This window comes from Nomia melanderi, chromosome 1 (genome assembly GCF_051020985.1).
Source record: "Nomia melanderi isolate GNS246 chromosome 1, iyNomMela1, whole genome shotgun sequence".
In the NCBI taxonomy this organism is placed as follows: domain Eukaryota; kingdom Metazoa; phylum Arthropoda; class Insecta; order Hymenoptera; family Halictidae; genus Nomia; species Nomia melanderi.
Window position 1 is genome coordinate 8,944,610 of NC_134999.1, and position 22,289 is coordinate 8,966,898.

Here is a 22,289-nt window from a genome sequence, read left to right on the forward strand (position 1 = left end):
TTCATAAATACATAAAAATCTACAGGTTGGTCGTTAACCCCTTGACTTATATTGACGTGTCAGACTCGCGGTGAAAATTTTAAACAGAGTTTAAAGAATATAAATATTATTAAATTTTGTTATTATCCTCATCAATTATTATACTTTAGAGCGAACATAAGAATACAATGAGTTTAGAATTTCTGTCTTTGTTTCAGTAAGTTATAATTTATAGAAATTTTTTTAATCTGTTCGAAAGGAAAACCGTTCTCACGTTTTCTGCAGGGGGTTTCTTCTTCAGAAATGTCTGCAGAATCCAATGCTGTATAGCAAATTGGTACTAGCCAACGCACCTTTCGTAAAAATGTAACAAAAGTGCGTACAAAGTACGTGCATCTATCCCTTTTTAAACTTTGATTATCATTTAAGTATTTAATGACACGAAATATTAAAAAATTTTATATTTACATATTCGGGCAACTCTCCTCTATCTTTTATAATAAATTTGAACGACCTATCGTTTTTATGGAACATGGATTTCGAAAATTGAGGGTAATCCAGTAATTTGGTTTTCGGATTTGTATTTAGGGCAAGAAGTTCGATAAGGATCACCTAGTGGCTATTACAAAATAGGAAAGAAGTTCAAATTTGTTGGATCGTGTTATTAATGTTAAAATAGTTGTACCTATGATAGTTGAGAAATACATCATAGGGTAAGGGGTTGATTACCAATCAGTGGCATCTGAATAATGGAATTAAAATTATTTGTTCAATTTATTGACAGAATTTCACCGAATTTGAAATCCGTGGTTTACTGCACTGCCATACGGATTGGAGGTCTAACCGAGTGGAATTTTGCTTGGCAAATGTCTCAAGAGACTAATGTTGGCTCTGAGAAGGATCTGCTATTAAATGCGCTCGGCTGCACTCAAGAAACATGGCTTCTTAGTCGATACTTGGAGTGGGCCATTACCGAAAATTCGGGAATCAGAAAGCAGGATGCCGGTCGGGTATTCACTTCGATTTCTAATTATCCTGTTGGCCAATCATTGGCGTTCAACTTCTTCAGGAACAAGTGGACGCGACTCAAAGAATAGTAAGTGGATTTCTTTAATGGCATTACGATGTTATTGAATGATATTATGAATAGTATTATATTATTTTATTATACTGTATAACTATATCGGGTAGACGAAAGCGAATTGGATTATAGGATTGATTCGACCGAAATTTCACATTGTTGTATCTCGAATTAGATTTCTTATTTATTAAAGAAAGAGTTAAAAATTGTCTATCAGTTATTATTATTAATGTTAAATTATGATCACTTTTCTAGTGTCAAAGAGAAAATGATTCGATTCTCATATTTCTTTACATACTTATATATTTATATTATATAATATAATATTCTTTACAATATTGTATAATATTATATTACAAAGCAATTACTTAAATATTTACGATATTTATTTTTTCTAGTTTCGGATCATCTTTATTAACCATCAAAAATATTGTAAAAACAGCTACCAGTGGTATAAATACTAAATATGATCTTAGAGATGTAAGTATGAAAATAATCATATATTACCGTTTAGATTATTTGTGAATATTGAACGCGATGTGCTTCGGAAGTAACTGTGAATTAACTTAATGCTAATTTCAGTGTCAGTACATAATGCTATTAGGCTTTGTAAATTTAGAAATATAAGACAATACAGTATCTTCTATGTTAAAAAGTAATGTCTATTTTGTCGAAATAAAATCTTAGACTTATTAAAATTGTTTATTGTAAAAATGTCACCAGAAAAATATTATTTGAATAAAATTAACTATCTTTTTCATATTTAGCTGTTGGAGTTCACGAACGAGCACAAAGAAGAACTCAGTAGCGTAACAAGGACAGTTCATCAAGCCATCGAACGGTCCGAAGCTAATATTAGATGGGTGGAACGTAATCATGCAACAATCTACGATTGGTTGAAGCGAAACACTGCGTAGTGACGGAAAATTAATAAGAAATATGGAAAGTAGAGACAAAAGAAATATGTCTATAATGTTTAAAGGAACAGCTAGGATGTTCTAGGATAAAAGTTTTAACCGTATTGGACTCGTTCAGTCATCTAAGCATTTTCATAAAAATTATTATTAAGTCAGTTCATAAATCCGTGTACACTTTCATTATTTTATGCAATACAAAACGTGAAACTTTACATTTAAGAATATTGAAATTCACAGTTTCCATAGGTCTTCGTGACTTTTTTTGAGTATTATTACCATGAAAGTATAATTAAAAATATTGTCAAATATATATCTCTTCATTTCGATCGCTTTTATATAGCAATCAAAGTTAACCTAATGAATACCATTATGGTATTTATAATGGATAGCATTTAGATTAACTCTTCTGAATCTTTTGGAATAATTGTTCGCGTTAATTAGTCATTCCTTTTATCGACAAGAGATGTATACCTTTCAATAATCTTTAATGAAGATCTGCTAGAAAAGTTCATGTTCTAATGCAAAGTGTTTATAATACAAAACCTGATGAACAAGCTTGTGGACTGACTTAAGTGTTTATAAACTTTTCGCCAGGCGAGAGGTCTCCGAACTTTACAAAATTATTAAGCGTTTTTGTATGTTTTTGTCGATAAGCGCCGAAGAATCATACACAGGGTATTGCATAATAAGTTCAATTGAATCCAATGGACATTTAAATAGACTAAACCGATACAATTAATTGTTCCAATATTGTGCCAAATTTGTCATGTTTCCAAGCATCACGTTTCAAACTAACAAATAAATAGGATGTCTATTTCTATTGAATTTGAAGGGAAATTATTCACATTATTTTCAAGTGAACAATCTAAATTTATTGCAATCTACTTATTACGAGATATCCTACACGTATAATGAAATATTTAGATATATAGTGGATAGGCAGGATGGGTCGTTAACCCGTTAGTACATGTTGAAACGCACCATATAATTTGAAAGAAAGATATGGGGGTTGATATTATAGTGAATCTCTCGATCGATCTCAAATTGTGTCATTTCACAAGCGAATTATAATTTATACAGAGTGATTCATTAACTGTTGGCATTCGGTTAATTCTGCGAGTACAGTAACTCCCTTGTTCAGCTATGTGAATGTTCCATATTAGAAAGAATTAGTTCCTCATGCTTATCTGTTGCATTTAGATTCGGTACTTTTATATTAACACTAGAACTACCGAGGGTTTTATATGATTAATATGTAATGCTCATAAAAATGAGAGATTTGGGTTTTCACATATATTCGTTATAGTATTCAAGTGAAGCTATTTATTTTTAAAACCATTTCGGATATTTAAACACCTTTAAAGTATTAGTAATTGTGAAATAGAAACACTGAAACCTGTCATCTCGACGGATGTGGTACTTCTAGTGTTAATCATGGCATTTAGTAATAAGTAATATGATAAATGTATTACCTGGTTCTTTGTAAACAATTTCTTTAGTTTTGGTAGTGCAAATCAAGGAAAAAATTGGTGAGTTGAACAGAAATGAAAAGGGTGAAGAACACTGGGTTACTGTATGCATAATGGTTAAAGATAAATTGTTTGAAGAAATGTTGCATTTTCTAAGAGCACAGATGCCTACGTGATATTAGGAATATCCAAAGAAGTAACATAAGTCTAACGTAGACCTAACTCAGGGATGTTACACGCATGTTACAAAATACGCGGATCAAATTGATTCTTCAATAAAGATTTTTATTTAGTATTAATTAATTTCAATGATTAAGATTTATTTTTCAGTTTAAAAATACTGCGATTAGTTGTTATGTGTCATGTTTGTTGATCTATGATTTTCAGTGTTATTAATATTTCTAATTATCTTCGGTTATTAAATATATTTCTTAATTAAGTGTATTATAAAATAACATTGGTTTTTTTAGCAGGTATTTATTACTTACACAAAATAAAATTAATAAGAAATTTGTGTTATAGAATCAATTTGATCTTTGTATCCTTTAAATGCTTCCATTTACAATCGAAATGATGTTACCTTACATTTGCTTTTGAGCATTTCTTTAAACATTTGTTTTTTAATTGTTACAATATATGAAATAATTGATTGCTACACAATTACTGGTTCATTCTATAGTTATAAACTAAACGATTTGATATATTTTTAATTAATGTAATTTTGTACTGTCGATTTCTGTTCAGTTCTATTATTTATTAGTCTCGAATTATAGTTGTTTCGGTGTTTTTGATGACGAGTTCATAATCATCGCGAAACTATTTATAAATTTAACTGATACTTGTTTAGTTGTTTATAATTAATCTATTGAAACGACGTCTAATGAATGTTTACGTGTAATTCAATCATTTTTGTATAATACTTCATGTTAAAAATATACCAAACAATTTTAACAAAAATGTATTTCCTATGGAATTGTTCGATAATCCTTTACAAATTGATTTCATTTCATTTCGGGAACGTTTCAGGAATGAAGATATAAAATTTAAGAGAAAACAATATTTGTTTACAAATTATAAATAGTTCGTTTAAATTCTATATCAACTTTTAGAAACAGAAATTTTAATTAAATTAATTTTTCATATTAACCACTCCGTTCGCGATATTTCTTCAATCAAGCATTTCAGAGATACGTTATCTTATGGATTACTCTCGATATAAAACTTTTCAATAAATTCGAATAACAATTATGATATTTAGATGAATAACATCTTTCCATTCGATTGGCGACAAAAGTGAATGTATTTGCAGAATTTTGATCTGGTATGTTTATAAAATTATACATTATCATACTTTACAATACAAAAATACTGTAATTTTCTACATTATACAATATTAAAATTCTATAAAAAATATATTTGTATTTATAATGACATCTTTCCAGTAGCTCTATATTATTTATGCGTTTGTGCAATACCTATCAACTTAACATGTACGCGAATATTGTAAATATTGTTATCGATACTACACTGAAGGTATTCGGAATAGTTCCACTATTTTTCTCTTCGTTCCACTGTCTACTGGTTAAGTAAGAAGTGATAGTGGGTTCCTTCATCATGTACCAATCGTATTTCTCTTCCGCGGACGCAACAGCTTTGTTAAGTTTGGATGAAATGTTCTTCAGACTTTCTCGCCTAGATTGCATGAATATTTTAATCTGCAAACGAAATAAAATTGTTCATGTTAATATGTATAAAGTACAGCGGTGAATAGAGAGATGCATTCGAGTCGTATTTAAAATGAAACGCCATTAATACTAATTGATCCTATTTCAAAATTTCAAAATTTGGATCTAAAGAATGAATTTTCAATAATAATTATTAATAAGATACTTCTTTTATATTTTTGTTATAAAAATTATACCTAACAAATGCAGCTAATGAGAACTTAATTTCAGCTGGAAATTAATTTTGTTAATGTTTAATTTGTATTATTTGGACATCTATGATTAATGCAAACGTTATAAATAAAATGTATAGAATAAAGTTTAATGTGTATTCAGTTAAATTTATGAAAGCGATATACTGCACTTTTCTTTTGTAATCATATAATTGAATTAATTAATAATCTGTTATATAATCTGCGTATAAAAATTAATATTACAATATTAGGGTAATGACGTTTGTATAATAAAATATCAACTGAAGTACCTTAACCAACTGTTGCACAGTGGAAATACGGGATACTACTTTAGAGAATAAAGTTCCAACACTATCCCATTCGCCATAACTGAAAAAGGTAAGGATAAATATGTATAGTGTATAGTTCTAATTACTGCGAATGGAAAAATTAATGGTAATAACGCAGTTTAACTTCTTTAATACGCTGATATTCTATAAATTATAAATGTTCAAATACTTACTATTTATAAACTTTTTCGAAATTATCTATCAAGAAGTCTAACATTACGTCCAATCCTATACGACTAGACTTGTAAATAGACGCCAAAGCTGCGTCGACATCCTGCTTTCGAATATCGGGAGTGAGGGATATATTCAGCGCACGCATGATGTATCTAAAGATAAAACAAAAAGTGACAAAAAAGAAAAAATTTTACAAATTGTTTTGTTTACGGATTTTTTCTATATGCATAATCTAATATCTTTTACCACAAGGAACTAAATGGTAACACGTTTAAGTTAGTCGAACGGAAATAATATCAATGCGGAATTTGAAATTCGTTACTAATTTTTTGCATGCCGAGAAAAACACATATTAAGGGGTTGACAGCAAAAAAACTTTCACTTACCTTCGCAAAAGATTCGTATCAGTCGTGCATCCAAGAGCTTCCAAGATGGTCTTTTCTTCCGAAGAGAAACTTGCTGCTAAATAACGGTCCCACAAGAAGTTCCAATCGTCTACGGTGGCATTTTTCATCGCTGTACAGTAAACTGCTGCTCTCGCGTTCAGCGAAATATTGTTGGGCCTTCTGCAAATCGTAGTACGTATAGTTTATATTTATTCCTCTTGTCTACATAACGAATATTCATTGCTTATTACGACAGAAATGTGTCTATTTGCATTAACATTTAACGACCACGTTTTGAAATATTGAAAGTGGTCTTCTGCTTTGAATTTGAATCTAATAGATCTAAAATCATTGAAATTATCAATAAGTAAATTAATTTTTAAGTATGTGCAATGAAAATGAAATAAAATGTAAAAATAAAATATCAGCCATCACTGGTGCAGATCGTCGAATGTGATATCAAAGTGTGAGCCACCGATGGTACGCGCCGGCGTAAACATGACAAGCTTAAGCCTTGAGCTTTCGAAGGCATGAGAATTTTGCGACATTATTTAGAGCATGCAAAACAACAAGATACATCTTACCCCAAACTGACATCCATTTTGAAAGTATCGAACTGTTGTTTCGCTTCGTGTACGCACTCCTCGTGCCCCAATTTGCACATCCATGTTAAAATCAGTTCTCTGCTCAGTAACCTTTGATGGTTGTCTGACTCGTCATCCACGAAACCGAGTGACTTGTACATATTCGACGCCAAGTATCGAATATAGGCTTTAAGTGGATCGTAAGCCAGATGTCCATCGGATCGTTGAAGCAGATAACTAATTCCATTGAAGAACGCTTTCCACGGCAGGTATTCTTTTTCGCTTTTCAGATAGGTCACGTATTCGAATACTTCCCAATATGAGATACATATCACATGGTTACAACCCGCACGAGCCAAATTCAAAGAGTCGTCGACGATTTGGGCGCGGTTTGTCACATGGATGCCACCGTAATTTATTGTGCTTAGCGCCTTGATTAGCCTCTTCCGTAATTCATAACTGTATTGAACGCGATAAAAGCCGCTTTGCTGAACGTTCACGAGTACCCAGTCCTCAGATTCGTCCAGATAAATGGTCTTGGATTGCGGTCCAAGCCAAATATTTGTCCATGTTGTTGTAAAGTCAGGTTTAGAAGAAGTCGCTACGGTGATCGGGATCCAGTAGTAGTCGGTTGTGATGAGTCTATTATGGAAGGAGAATATGTTCTGAAACAAAGAAACGAGAACCGCCTGTTATAACCAATATAGAAATTGTTTTGTGCGCCGATAACTACTACAAATCAAAGTTATTATATTTCGGTTATTTCTAACCGTTACAGGGAAGGGAAGTTTGTTGATGTCGCTTATAACAATTATCTACGAGAGAAATTATATTTTAGATTAGTTGTTACACAGTAGGCATATAACCTATGTGAATAAAAACTTTTTAAAATTAAAAAAGTTATAAATTCCACAGAAATTATAATTAAACAAATGGAGTTAATTACTTTAGCCTGCCAATAAAAACTGCGACTAAAATAAATCATCTGGTAAGTGTTCAGTATTAGTCTGTTGGGGTTTGTAAACATGGAGTTTGCTTATCAAGTTACTAATTGTTATGTTAAGAATAAACTTTTTGCGACACAATTCAAATCAATTTTTTTATCAGGTTCAATATTTTGTTTAAGTAAATTAATTCTCTTTAATTACCTGCTGTATTTCTATTCTATTCGAAGATAGGGTTACGGTTACAACAGGGTATCCAGGTTTATTGGTCCAGTTGTCCATCAAGTTTTCCACAGTTCGCCAGTCCCCGGGTGTTCCCAGTTCTTTGATTGTATCGTCGAAAGCTTTCCAGAGATCTTTGGGTCTCGTGTTACCATACTTATGTTCAGACAAATACTTGTGTATCGCTCTGAAGAAAACGTCGGGCCCAAATGAATTGTGTAGCATTCGTAACACACTGGATGCTGCGAAGTGATTCATTTTGTACAATATTTTTCTTGGTTATTTATATTACCTGATATTACCCACTATCATTCTGATTAATATTATTTTCAAATAAGTAATTTCTTTGCCGAGGTGGTGAATTACATAAAACTTACACTTTGCATTAAAATTTGAAAACGTTGAATAAGTGGAGATAATTACTTTGACTTGAGTCACTCATACAATTATATACTGTTTATACATATTTATATTATTTTTTTACAATAACTGTTACGCAATCGTAATATGTAATTGTTTATACAACGTACAGATTTACGTAATATGAATTCGATTAATCCGGAAATTATACACAACCCCCCGACAGTTATGCATAGTCGTCAATACCACTGGAGAATAATTATATATAATTACTAACAGATTATATATTAACCCCTGCTTTATCACATTGCCCGAAACATCTTATATTCTATCAGTGATCCCGAAATTTTACGATTAGTCACTTACACTTTCCGTATGTAATACCATCGAAGATGTCTTCTATTTCAGAGGGAGTATTGACAGGTTTGTTCATTGGGTGCGACGACTTATAATCATCTTCCAGCATTGCAGGCTGCAATTCGTCAACGACAAAGAGATCGTTGTAACCGTGGCTAGGACGGAACTGTAAGAATTTTGTAAAAACTGAATACTACAACGACGTATATGGGTCAAAATGGCCCATTCCTGATTTCCTCTTTTTGTAATTATTAGAAATATGACAGCTGTATCTCTAAGAAAATATTAGAGAAATGAATGTAACAATGCGCAAACCGAAATGAAAATCAATTAAAGTCTCAATAGATCTATTAATATTATTACTTATTATTAGTTATATTAATAAAACTAATATTATTATTACAATATTTCATTTTACTTTACTGTTTCAAATATGATGTTACTCTAAGTTGAACAGCTAAACGAAAGTAACTAAACTTTTCTTGTCAGTTGTTCAAACGTACCTTAGAGTTTCACCAAAAGATTTCACAAATCTACTGTTACACTAAATATATTCCTCCAAAGTGTTAGTTGCAGGTCCATATTAGTAGGAATGGAAAGTATTTAATTGAATAACAACTCACACTGTGAGAAACAGTCCACTGTAAGTATTCAGCGAAACCTTCGTTGAGCCAGAGATTCTCCCACCATTCGCAGGTCACCAAATTTCCGAACCACATGTGGGTTAGTTCATGGGCTATTATGGTTGTGATATAGTCAACGAATTTTGCTGTTGTCGCGACTTGGTTGTAGTGAATACCATACTCTCTACGAAGACAATTATTTTATTTGAAATTTCGTTAAACCCATATCATTTTATTATTAAACAAAAACGGTAATTATATAGGAAAGGCCGCGCATCATCGATTTTAACGGCTGTCATGTATATGTTGTAGAATACAAAATTCGCAATATCTTTTTCCCATACATTTAATATTTTCTTGTCTTTAATTTTCAAGATATTCATAAAAATATACTCGGAACTCCATTTTTTAAATTTGTGATTTAAAATTAATTTTTCAAATAAGTTTGCCAATGCAAATTTCAATCTGACTAAATTTTCGTTAAGATTGAGTTAGTTTTAGGCAGTAATTTAGTGCGACTATATGCGCACGTAATTGTAATACATCCAATCGAAGATGTTTATAATATTTAATATAGAGTATCTTCCTTAGAAAACCTGTGTGCGACTCAAATTTTATTACATGTAAAGTGTCCATCCATTGTGCGAGGATTAACCCGCCTCATTCGAGAAAAATATTGAGAAATATTATTTTCTGACCAACTATTGCTAATACTATATGCATAAATTAGATCCTACGTTAGTGTCTTATTAAACATTTGATACTGAATTTTTAATTCTGCAATTTTGCAGTGTTTAATCAAATGGCGACTCAGAATCACATGTCAAGTGCAAAGGATTCATATGTCAATATTTGTAAGTATTTTCAGAAAAATCCAGCACTCACCTAAATGTCGCGAGACCCCAGTTTTCCATTGCACCCATCGAAAAGTCTGGAACCGCTACCAAATCCAATTTTGGTAGAACATAAGATTGATTTGTTTTCTCCTCCAAAAACTCCAGCATTCGTTGCGCCGCAATTTGTGCGTAGTCGCCATTTAGTGCCATATCGGGCCTACTCCATACATTAACTTTCGTGCCTGCATCTCTCACGGGTTTGAAATCGAATACAACAAATGCGACCACGTACGACGACATTTTCGGTGTTTCTGTAAATGTTTCCCACACACGACCTGTAACACTATGTACACAGGCGCGATCATTAATGTGTTATTAAACTGTTCAGTCAGCATTTAATGCGTTAACAACCTGCATTATTATACTATCCGTGGTCATTATTAACCCTTTAATTAACCGACAAGTCTCATATAAGTAATTTAATTAACTGAATAAGAAAACAACAATCTGTAGGTGTCTTCTGCTGCAGAATTTATAAGTCTCACGTATAATTTGGCTTCTTACTTATAACCCATTATTTGTAAATGGTAAAAACTATTATCTTATTCTTCATCGTATAATCAGTATAAATTATTCAATGTTGTTTCAACCTTAAGGATGTTGGATAATCGAAATTCCACTGTATTTGAACATCAGTGGAAATAAAATTAATTTTTAGGAATAATACACTTACTTGGATTCCCATGATTTCGCGCTGGGCATGTTACTTAGCGCAGTATAGGTGTCAGGCTTTTCGATGTTAATTATGAAAGATGCTTTGAATGCTGGCTCATCGAAGCAAGGGAACGCGTTTCTAGCGTAAGTGGCTTGGAATTGTGTCGTTGCCAACCAACTGGAGAAAAATCAATTGAATGCATCAAATACTGTACCTATCCGATTGTTTCATACTAAGTACTGGGAACAATTCATAGGGTTTCTCGTTAGCAATGAATTGAGGTTCGATTTCGATTAATATTTCGCATCTTTAATGAATGAAATTGACATTTGCAGTAAGTAATGCTTATGTCGTTGGTATCAACCAAATGAAATTGTTTTACGAAAATGTTGTGTGCGATTTCAAATATTGATTTAACGAAAAATGTTTTGGTAAAATTTTTATAAGCATCGTACATCAATCTCAATAAATGTTTGGTAGTTCTGGAAATTCTGTTGGACAGAGTTCTGGAACCTAAAAATATTCGCCAATGTCTGTACGACAAACGTTAAAATTATTGTTTTACTTACTGTATGTTTCCTTGACTATCACGATAATGACTTCGGTAGAAACCTTCCATATCATCGTTGAGCTGACCCGTGTAATCGATTTCAACAATAATATTTGTTTCCTTTATAAACTTCTTCATGAATATTGTAAGCATTTCAGTCTCCTTGTTCAAGTAAAAAGCACTCAATTCCAATTGCTCGCCTTTAGCTAAGTTCCCTTTACTAACGTACACCTTTACTTCCTTCACGTTAAGATTCTTACTGTTAACGACGATCCGTGATGTGAGTTGCAGACGTTTCATTTCGATTTCGACCTTTCCGAAGAAAGTGAAATTCCTTTCTTCGAAATACGGGGATAGGAAGACGTTGTATTTTATGGGGGAAAACAGTTTCGGCAAACGATAGTTGGATGATGGGTAGTTCTTTTCCATCCATTCGTGCAATTTAGGAATGTTCTTCTCGGCCCAAGACCACTCTTCATCCACAGCGGTTTTAAAAGAATCGTAGGAAGTTCCAAACGCTGAGTGTTCTCCAGCCAACCATGTGATGAGATCTAAATACTGTAATCAGAAAATTTTATTTTACTACTTATTTTTATTTATTATAATTATTTATTTATTTTGAATTATTAACATTGTTGTACGGTGTAAATTGTTCAAACTTTGAAATTGATAAAAATTGTATAATTAACGCATTTGTGACCGCTAACGAGGATTCACGCCCTTGTAAATACTTTTTTTTAGCGGGAAGTTCTTCGTTTCAAACAACAGATTATAACAAGACTAATATTTTGAAACAAATTTTCAGATTTCTATCCACTCAAATTTTCTTTATTTTCTGAGGCAATGAGTATTAGAAAAACTAAACATTTTCCGGTCGCTAATCGGTTAATATAAGGATTATAATTCGAGGAAACATTGCCTGTCTTTTTTCTAAGTACAAATTGTAGACAAAAATGTTAGTTTTATCAGGATAGCTAATTGGAAGCACAAATTCTGCAAGAATGTTTGTTGCATAATTACACAAATGTTATGGCTACGATATTAAAAGGTACCATCAAAAATTTTAGAAGAGTAAGGAATTAGAGGAAGAAACATGCCACGTGACTTTGAAAGAATATTATTTACCTTTGAATACAGTTCTTCGGTAGTTACTCTCTTTGCTAGACTGCTAACAATGATTTTGACTTGAGAATCGCCACCGTAGCTGTTAGAAATGCATCATATTAAAACTCGTATGGTCTTTTATATAAATTACGTTAACTCTATTAAAATATTTCTACTCACTATTGAATCATTTCATTATGGTGAGATTTAATAAATTCCATTACGACGTTAACACCGTCTAGACTAGCGTCGATTATGTTAGAAAATACAGTAGGACTGTCCTCATTTCGTATTTCGGAATCTTTCGTAATTGCCTTTTCGAGAAGCCTTCGGTTCAAGACAATAAATATTTTGGTGTAACTTTTGTACTGTATACAAGGTGATTCATAAACTCGTGTGCATATTCGAATTTAGATGTTAAAGTAAGTGAAGGAACGCCGTACAAATATATGATCTACATATTTCAGGTTTCAATGTCTATATGGGCTCGAATAAATAACATAAAAATTGTATCTATAAAAGGTACAGTTGCGTTACCAATAAGTATAAGGGACGTTGCTAAGCTGCTATAGAATTTATATAGAACATATAAATGTAAACGATTAATTTATCTGAGAAATTAAACCCACAAAACAAAAAGCAGGGTGATTCTATAAAATGACAGATATAAAGGATTAATCAAGTGTTTTGACAGTAGAATTAAGAAATATTGAAGAAATGTGTTTAATTATTTCAACGTGTGTACGACAGATTTGTTCTTATGATCTTTTCTTATTTTGGACCATTGCCTTAACTGTGGATTTATTTATTTACGAATCACTTTGTAGAAATAAAATTCTGAACTACAGACTTACTCGTTAAGGAACTTCGCATCGGTAGCACAAGCTAGTGATTGTAGAATCAATGACTGATCCGCAGCGAGGTCTGTTTGAATATATCTCTTCCATAGATGTGTCCAAGTTTTATTGTCATTTTGTTTAGCTGCTTCACAATATGCGACAGCACGATCTTCTGGTAGAAGTCTAAAGCTGTAGTTCAAAGATACGTTTATTAGTATCTTGTCTCGAGTTATGTCGTACTATAAAATTACACAATAAAAACATTGATCATTTATGACGAACGTTACAAGATGATCCAGTTCGTGTTGGAATATACGTAATATTTCGTCCCTGCAATTACTAATATCCAAATGGCAAGCCCACTTGCGAATTTGTGCTTTTAACAGTGCTCCGAGGTATTTGTCGGTATGCCAGTCACTGTTTATGAGCTCATCATACATTGGACCAATAAGAGCGGTTAAATATCGCTATGACAAAAAATTACACTTGTAAAAAGAATGCATACGTTTATTTGTTCTTTGTTTATATTAAACATAATACTGCAGACTTAATATAGTATTTAGTATATATAATTAGTATTTGATAGAGATAAATTTAGTATATTATAGTATTAAAACTGTGAGTATGAACACGTTCGCGACAGGGTTCGAATTTGAAACACGTTTTATATTATATAAACAGTAAATAAATCAAACAAAGTATTTTACATAAATGTCTATTTGTATGGTATTTTCATATGGTCAAACGCGGCTATACGGCATACCATGAGTCAAATACATAATAATATCATCATAACAACAGGAATCAACATCGTCTTACGCTCTGTTAACACTTTATATACCTTCAAGTCTATTAATCTGTTTTTAGATTCTGAATACTTATGAAGTGACAGCTTATTAAAATTACGCTACTCTAAAGTAGAAGAAATCAAAATAGTATAATGAGATTCCGGCATTCTTTGATTTTAAAGTTACAAAGTTTTACAAATAGAAACGTATACTACAACGCAATGGACTAAACTATATCGATCATTTGGGAGTGTTTGTACTGATCACGAATGGTAGATGAAATCTTAAGCATAAACTCAGGATTTTTATGCATATATGAAATGTATAATTCTGTAACTTACAAAAGGACATGCAGATAAAGATTGTATACAAAGATATGTAATTGGTTATATCGAATTGATTTTTGATGAAGGTTGAATTATTTTTCATAAAGGTTAGTATTGTTATAAAATGTCTGTTATACCTTAAAACCATTGTACTCATCTCTCCCTTCGAAATGTTTACGCAAATGGGTTACTCCAGTTAAGAATGCCTTCCATGGAACATAATCAAATTCAGTGACTATATATTGTGTCGCGGACAGAACGATATCGTAATTAACTATGCCCTTTCTACCATAGTTCATTAAATCATCGATAATCGCGGCACGATTGATTTCATGCATTTCTCGGTATGATTTTCCTTTCAAGAAGGTAATTATTCGCTGCCAATAATCGTCGTCATAATTTACTCGATAGAATCCTGGAATCAAGCCCCAATTAGTATTTTAGAAAATAATTTAAGTTATAGGTCAATTACGAAAAGCTAATTTCAACATATATGTATTGGATCTAAGATGGAAGTTTAGAAAAGATATTACTTCTTTAAAAAAGGATTTAAAATCATTTAATTATTTTAACATTAGTACCACATCGTTGAGTACGAAAGTAAAATTAAAGACTGTATTGAAGTTACGTATATTTAAAACACTTATTTCTTTGAAAACAGTAAATTTATTTCTTTTGCTTACCAGATTGCTGCACATTAAAAATGAACAAATGCTCTGATTTTTCGAAATTGATGCTGCTTTCGCTAAGGGTAAGCCAATACTTCGGTGTTGTGTTATTGAAGTTTGATTCATTGAGACTGGTCCATGTAATTGGAACATGCCAAATTTTGTTATCAGTTTCCTTCTGATCCATTAGGAATCTTTCCTGCTTCAAGTGAAGTAGCTTGTCCTTAATGCTAACATGAACCACGGGATATCCAGGCTGTGTAGTCCACGAGTTCATGATGACATCTATCGAATTTCGCATGTTGGTGTCTGTGATCTGATCTTTGATTGCATCGAACAAATCTTGTGGTGTGGCTACGTCGTATTGTCTGCAAAATTAATATTTCTATTGTCTGTGAGTGCCGTTTGTGAGAGAGCTGATTACAAGCCAATAGCCATCGATCAGTTTACATGTTTTAACAAAACTTATTAACATGTATTTATTGAGGTTCAGTTTAATTTATGTTTTAATTTGCGTGACACTATGTATAAATTAGTTTAAGAATTTCTCAATAAAGCTACTATATCCTTTTAATGATAACGAAAATAGAAATCAGGAATGAGTAATTTTGATCCATCTAATCGTTTCAGTGTCAAACAGAGTTATTCGATACACAAAAACAAATTTTTCTTCAAATTTTTCAGGATTTTGTTCTTTTATAGAAATGAATCAAAAGGATGCATTTTTACTTATTTAAAATTTTAAAACATATTTTTTACAAATTGGTTATTGAATACTCCTTTTTAAATAAATTATTATATGCTTAATAGAAATAATGTTATGCCGAATATTGTAATTGTTATTGTAATTCATTTATTTGAAGTAGATCTCCTGTACGCAAAAAACTAAACGATTGCGTATTCATAATCTAACATGGTGTCTATTTTATCTGCGACTTACCGCTTAGCGAGGTAATTCTGAAGAGATTTGAAGAACACATTATCTCCAAACGACGCTCTCACCATTCGTATCACGCTGGCCGCTTTAGCGTAAGATATTGTGTCGAACATTGCTCGAATTTCTGCTGGGCTCTCTACATCATGTGTCATGGCGTGGCTGGATGAAGAACTGTCCACGTTAAGAGCCGTGTGAAGATGGTCCACCACAAATTGAGACTCGAGTCCCCAAGACGGCCGTATCTATTAATTAAATTATTATTTTTCGATTACGGACAGAGTTCGTTTAGGTTATTAAACCATCACCTTGCGATTCCTTTCGCAAGTGTTCTTTTTGAATCTCCATTATTCTTAATGATTAAGTAAAAAGAAAGAGTTTAACGTTCATCACAAGTTTAAGTTTACCACAAAACTTGGTTACTGTTCCACTCGATATTAGAAAGCAAGAGGTTAACAAAGTGAACGAAGTAATAATGTTGAATAACATTATAAAGATAAAGCCACTAATAGTGCAAAAATATGAATTATTAAATGTACCAATGAATAATTTTGTTTATTGTTTAATAACGTGGATTATGACGTATTTCATATTTTCTGAATTCTTGGTTTAACTAAGGTAATAAACATCTTGCAATTATACTGAGGATTTCACTTTTTTAAAGCTAGTAACAGTAATTGATTGATTATCGAAGCATCTGAAACTGGGTTTATCGCATGCAAAATATTCCGAAGGAGGTCAATTTCTATGGGCTTGAGCGTATTGAAACAGTTACGTAAATGTGCAGTGAAAGAGAATGGAAAACGGTATTTTTTATCACTATATTGCAATTATAGTAATAATTTTATCGTTCCTTTGATAGTGGGATCTAATTTTGAAGTCGAATATTATTTTAAAGGTACCTTGTAAGTAAGAAATGATATTTCGCTAAGAATAATTGTCTAATTCGAATTATTATATAATACTTGGAATACAGTCATAAAAATAATAGTAATCAAAGCATTAAGTTTTGAACTAAATGTGTCAGGTACTTACAGTGGCGGTTCCAAAGTACTGGAAATATCTAGCAAAACCCTCACTTAACCAGATATAATTCCACCAAGCAGGGCTGACCATATTTCCGAACCACTGGTGGGCGATTTCATGGGTTATAACATTAGTTATACTCTGTTTAGTCAACCGGGTGGATTCAAGAGGTAAGTACAGCAAATTCCTTTCTTTGTATGTCAGCAAACCCCAATTTTCCATTGCCCCTGATGCAAAGTCTGGCAGGGCTACCATGTCAAGCTTGATAAGTTGGTAGGGACTATTCAGTGCGTTTTCGAAAAATCGTACCACCGGTCCCATAACGGACAAAGGGTATTGTGTTTGACCAATCGCTGTCGGTTTGGCCCAAACTGTGTAAATTCCACTGTCAGTTTCACCATGAAAATCAGAAACAACCAGGGCTACCAGATAAGTAGACATTTTGGGAGTTTCTACAAAGGTTATTGCTTTCTTTTCGTTTCTGTAAAATAACCAAACAGTTGAATAATATTTAGTCATTTAGCATTTATCATCAATGAAAATATAACCATCTATGAATATTTTGTGTATAATTGTATAATGATATATTATTTCTATATAAAACTCCAATTGTTGAGTCCAATAATTAGATATGTATGTATCAATTTAGTTAGGTGTATATCATTATACATAATATTAATTGGATCGTGTCTATGTTTGTGTGTTTACATTATAATTCAATTTTACTGGCATTGAAAAAGATTCTTGACTCGCATATGATATAAGATTTCACTATGTTTGATTTAGTTAAATAGAATTTTAATTATTAAACGAAATTTAGTTGAAAATGGAACTTCCGTAATTTTTTTAAAATGCAATATCACTTAAACAATTAAATTAAATATCACCTGTACGTTTACTTTCAACCACGAATCTTTACAAAACAAATGATTGTATTTGATTGCGGGAAGATCAACTGAGGTTTATTTTTATACAGTTTCGCATTATATCTTATTCGAACATTTGACTCGATACCGTAGGACGAATGACTAACGATAGAACTACCGAGCGATTAACGATTAATTGATTTTTTTTTAGTTTCTTTATACAGTCATAGTATTCGAGTGACGTTACTTCTTTTATAATCATTTCAGGTATATAACACCTCTAAGGCATCAATAATTGCGAAATAAGTAATCTGGCAATCGCCATTTTAACGGGTGTGGTAATTTAGTGTTGAAAAGTATATAATGTTACTTAATACGAGTAGTAATGCACATGTAATAATTTCGAAATGTCTGTAGCTGAGTTAAATCCATATAGAACACATTATTTTCATAAAATCTAATCGGCCAAAGAATTTCAAATGACGTGGACTAAGTTATCCGCTGCGAAAGTGTTAACATAATCAGGATTACACTTTAGTAAAAAATTACTTACTTGTGTTTCACTATAGTATCGATCCTCGTATTACTAATCGCGTTATAGTCTTTCGGAACAGTTACCCTCATCGTGAACTTTGCTTTCAACGCCGGCTCGTCAAAGCACGGGAACATTTCTCTAGCACCTACTGGCTCCATGTGAGTGGCAGCTAAGAACCTGTGACATAAACAAAAATTGTTAAATTTAATGTTAATAATATTCTGTACTCGGAGTGATGCAATCTAACGGAATATCATCAGATAATTACGGGAGAGATAGATGGCAGTAAGGGATAGACGGCACTTTAATTTCCTTGTGTAAATAATTAATAAAATTATTATTACTATAGATGTTTCTCCGTTTGCAATTTGAATTATGTTTGAACATTTTGCAAGAAGGCAAACGATGTTCGTTTAGAATCGAATTAGAATGTTCAAATCTGGTGTTGTTTTCTTTTTGTTCCCGAAGTATATATTTTAGTACCAAAATTTACAGCTATGCAACGTTATATACCAACCTCATGTCAATCATGATTTCATTTAATTATCGAGATAAAATTCTTATCATTAAATTTTTCCTAACAAAAACTTTTCGATTGTGTAAAAGAAATAAATTATTACCTTCAATTTAAATAAATTAATATTGTTTAATACGCTCTTTTATAAATTTTTCGAGTATGTGTGTGTCAGGGAACTGTGCATTAATCGGTCAAATATCAAATTTTATAATCTTGATGTATAAAATCAAGAGACGACAAATTGCGTCTTCAGTGCAAAGAATTAATTTCTGTGTACTATAAAGTTTATTCATTACCTTTTTTTGCCCATATCGTCCGCATACCAGCTTCTATAAAATCCACGCATCCTGTCGTTCAGCGTGCCTTCAAAATCAACTACAATATCCACTTTTTCCCCAACTGTCAATTCTTCGTCAAACGCTATGGTCAAGAAATCGTATTTGTTGCTCGTGCTGTAGCGCGTATTGAGTTTCTTATTCTCCACAAAAACGGAAATATCTTTGTGGACCAGATTCGAGGAATGTAAAACGATGGATTTCGTCCTTTCTTTGATTTGTGCTGCAATTTTCACTGATCCAGAGAATGTAAATTGGTTTCCACCCTCTTCGATGTTTGGTTCGACATCGATGAAATACGTTAAAGGTACTACGTTCTTGGGCAATCGATAACCAGTTTCGATGTCTCTTTCGTTTCTGTTGTTGTAATCGTTTATCCAAGTTTTTATTTCATCCTTGAACGAGTTGAACTGGAGTAATTCGTATTTTGCAATATCCAGAGAATTATTCAGAGAACCCATGATATCTTTGAACTCCGATTGGTGGTTGTTGATTAGGTCTTCGAATTTGTCAACAGACTGTTGTGTTGAGAACCCTTGCGACGCAGATGACAAGATGCTAGCGATCGTGTCTGTTCCATTGTAACTAGAACAATTACGGTGTCCTTGTTGAGTATTGTCATTTGATTAATTATTACCATTTGATACTTATTATTTACTTATTTCAAAGGACATTTATTACAGCAAAATGAGAGTCTCGATACTTTATTGATTCCAGCTTCACAGAAATGAAAATTCTTTTCGCAAAAATGATCCAAAAGGAGTACGAAATAGTATACGTGACAAATAACGTTTTAAACTGCTACTTCCGTTTGAATGATAAATCTTGATATTCGATGAAAGAAAGAAATGAAGAGTGTTTCCAGCAGATTAATTTTGCCAAATAAGTTTAAATATTCCTTCTTTTAGGAAAGTTTCTTAGTTACTTATATTTTTCGCCGTTTAAAAATCATTCGTTTTAAATGTCATTTACAATTGGTAATATAAAGTTGCGAAGACTAACGCATCCAAATTGGAAAAAATGGTAAAAGTTTGCGGTTGAATTTTTCGAAGAAAATAGGAAAGCTTTTATAAAAGCAATTTTATTACGAAGATTGTATTGAGAAAGGATGGATGACGTTCGTGAATACTAATTTATGTAATATAAGGCGAAGTAAGAATTCATTCTTTTTGTTCTTCTGCGCGAAATATTCTAATACATACTATTCCTTCATCTCTGCATGGTGCTTGTCCACGAAATTCAAAGTAAACACAGCACCGTCGTATCCGGAGCCAGAAACTGCAGAGAACACGGATGTACTGTCTTGTTTGCGAATTCTATTTTTTTCAAAGCTCGTAAGTGCACTCAAGAGGTATCTGAAAATGACGTTCAAGAGAAATTAATTATATTGGGAAAGAAACTGATTAACTAATGTCACTGTCATTTCTAACTTGACCGCTGCTTTCATGCTATTTTCATTGTTATAATTGTTATTCGCAATTAATTATTATTAATGCAATTATAACGTAGTTACTTATTTAATTATTTATTTTTATAGTAAGTTTCCGTGCAATACTTGTTAAGTGTACCAAACGGATTTTAAATACATTTAATAAAATATAAGTACGATGAAAATTGTGTATAAATTGTGATGTAAATCTGCTTTGTACCTTCCGTTATTCTTTTTAATGTAGAAGTTTTTATTATAAGAGAAACTACTAATTTTTACCTTTCCAAAAGACTGGAATCTCGAGTGCAGCCAAGAGCTTGCAGTATGACTGCTTGTTCAGATGCTGAATTTGAATTATAATATTGTTCCCATAAAAATTCCCAATCAGTTTTCGTTCCATGCCTGATAGCAGTGCAATAAGCAGCAGGTCTCTGGTTCGGTTTAATTCTGCAAATATATGGAAATATATTTATAGCGAAGAAGCATTGTCATCTTCAACGTATTCAAAAAGTACGATTTTTTAACGACTATCTTGTTTAGTGAAAGGAAAATCATGCGTAATTCAGGTGCAACATTTAGAAGGAATATTTGTTCGATACTTCGGAAACAGAGATGTAAGAGTTTAACTCGTTTATAAATATGAAGTATGAGGACAATTAATTTGAATTGAAAATTGTATTTAATTGATTGTCGGAATTAATCCGAATTAATAATTGATTAATAGTGAAGGTAATTGAATTTAGAACTTAAAACCGAGAAATATTTACGAAACTTGTAACTCAATGTTTCTTATGTTATAAAGTAACAAGAATACTGTGCTATTCGTAATATTACAACTCACGTTGAATTTTTAGTCGATTTCCACATTTGGAATTTTTTGGTGAAGGTTTGTACACATCCTTCGTGCCCATAATTGCAAGCCCATTTATTCAGTTCACTTCTCAACTGTACAGTTAATCTGTCGTCATCGGGACGCTCGTCGAAACCAAGCTTCTTGTATATGTCTCCAATGAGTGTCAACACAAAGTTCTACAATAATTCGTTAAAGAAATTATAATCTCCTTTAGAAAGTGTCATTTCAATCCGAAATGGTATGATACACGTATATACAAGCATTAAATATAGTCGGGTTTCTTTTTAAAAAGATTTTATACAACACATTGTATTATATTTAATGCTCAATCAGTGGTTCGAAGGTAGCATGTCAAGAGTCAGTCAATATTAGTTTTGATATGAAACAGTATTTTCATTACACACATTTTGTACAACACTTCTCAATTTCCCGTTTTTCGTCTGTTTCAACTAAATGAAATTTCGTTTGTTAAATGCAATTACATAATCATTTGTTTTGGAAATGGCGGAAGTCTGACCATGTGTCTATGAAGAGATAATGATCTATTTAATTATCAAAAGACCTGTTTCTATGATCAATTTATCAGGATTTTTAATCCATATAAATTCAAACACTTGAAAGTAAG

General features: G+C 32.0%; 3 protein-coding genes and 1 long non-coding RNA gene across 7 annotated transcripts in view; 1 reads left to right on the forward strand and 3 right to left on the reverse strand.

Moving 5' to 3' along the window:
• superdeath (Suppressor of ER stress-induced death) overlaps positions 1–1,977 on the forward strand; it is a 58,567-nt gene extending 56,590 nt beyond the window's left edge. For all 4 annotated transcript variants that reach the window (XM_031992857.2, XM_031992858.2, XM_031992856.2 and 1 more), the window contains exons 13-15: positions 764–1,075; positions 1,459–1,540; positions 1,828–1,977. In XM_031992857.2, coding sequence (XP_031848717.1) covers positions 764–1,075; positions 1,459–1,540; positions 1,828–1,977 — 544 coding nt within the window. The remainder of the gene's footprint in view (positions 1–763; positions 1,076–1,458; positions 1,541–1,827) is intronic.
• Positions 1,978–4,799: 2,822 nt separating this feature from the next.
• On the reverse strand, positions 4,800–11,923 carry LOC116434129 (aminopeptidase N-like). Its single transcript, XM_076373396.1, has 11 exons — positions 11,464–11,923; positions 10,913–11,071; positions 10,229–10,522; positions 9,344–9,527; positions 8,730–8,886; positions 7,986–8,245; positions 6,838–7,502; positions 6,254–6,433; positions 5,867–6,019; positions 5,655–5,733; positions 4,800–5,161 (listed from the first exon to the last, which is right to left on the reverse strand). The coding sequence occupies exons 1-11, from the start codon at positions 11,871–11,873 to the stop codon at positions 4,925–4,927; spliced, it is 2,778 nt and encodes a 925-aa protein (XP_076229511.1). The 5' UTR covers positions 11,874–11,923; the 3' UTR covers positions 4,800–4,924.
• Positions 11,924–11,957: 34 nt separating this feature from the next.
• Positions 11,958–13,421, reverse strand: LOC143175024 (uncharacterized). The gene is made up of 4 exons (XR_012999608.1): positions 13,403–13,421; positions 12,729–12,875; positions 12,570–12,648; positions 11,958–12,002 (listed from the first exon to the last, which is right to left on the reverse strand). It is a non-coding gene; the product is annotated as an uncharacterized LOC143175024 (long non-coding RNA).
• Positions 13,422–13,448: 27 nt separating this feature from the next.
• On the reverse strand, positions 13,449–21,827 carry LOC116434612 (aminopeptidase N-like). The gene is made up of 11 exons (XM_076373406.1): positions 21,653–21,827; positions 21,091–21,258; positions 20,585–20,737; positions 19,344–19,967; positions 18,549–18,707; positions 17,139–17,610; positions 16,110–16,348; positions 15,185–15,537; positions 14,639–14,916; positions 13,728–13,854; positions 13,449–13,576 (listed from the first exon to the last, which is right to left on the reverse strand). The coding sequence occupies exons 1-11, from the start codon at positions 21,676–21,678 to the stop codon at positions 13,449–13,451; spliced, it is 2,727 nt and encodes a 908-aa protein (XP_076229521.1). The 5' UTR covers positions 21,679–21,827.
• Between the last annotated feature and the right edge of the window lie 462 nt (positions 21,828–22,289).

What these genes read in the sequence shown, in the direction of transcription:
- LOC116434129 (XM_076373396.1), bottom strand. Translation starts at nt 11,873, where the DNA reads ATGGAAAAGAACTACCCATCATCCAACTATCGTTTGCCGAAACTGTTT. An exon ending in GATAGTCAAGGAAACATACA is followed by an intron (nt 11,072 to 11,463) that starts GTAAGTAAAACA and finishes ATTTTTCTCCAG; the next exon opens with TTGGTTGGCAACGACACAAT. An exon ending in TGGGGTCTCGCGACATTTAG is followed by an intron (nt 9,528 to 10,228) that starts GTGAGTGCTGGA and finishes TTGTCTTCGTAG; the next exon opens with AGAGTATGGTATTCACTACA.
- LOC116434612 (XM_076373406.1), bottom strand. Translation starts at nt 21,678, where the DNA reads ATGTGGAAATCGACTAAAAATTCAAC. An exon ending in GATACTATAGTGAAACACAA is followed by an intron (nt 17,611 to 18,548) that starts GTAAGTAATTTT and finishes GTTATTTTACAG; the next exon opens with AAACGAAAAGAAAGCAATAA. An exon ending in GGCTTGCCATTTGGATATTA is followed by an intron (nt 13,577 to 13,727) that starts GTAATTGCAGGG and finishes TTTGAACTACAG; the next exon opens with CTTTAGACTTCTACCAGAAG.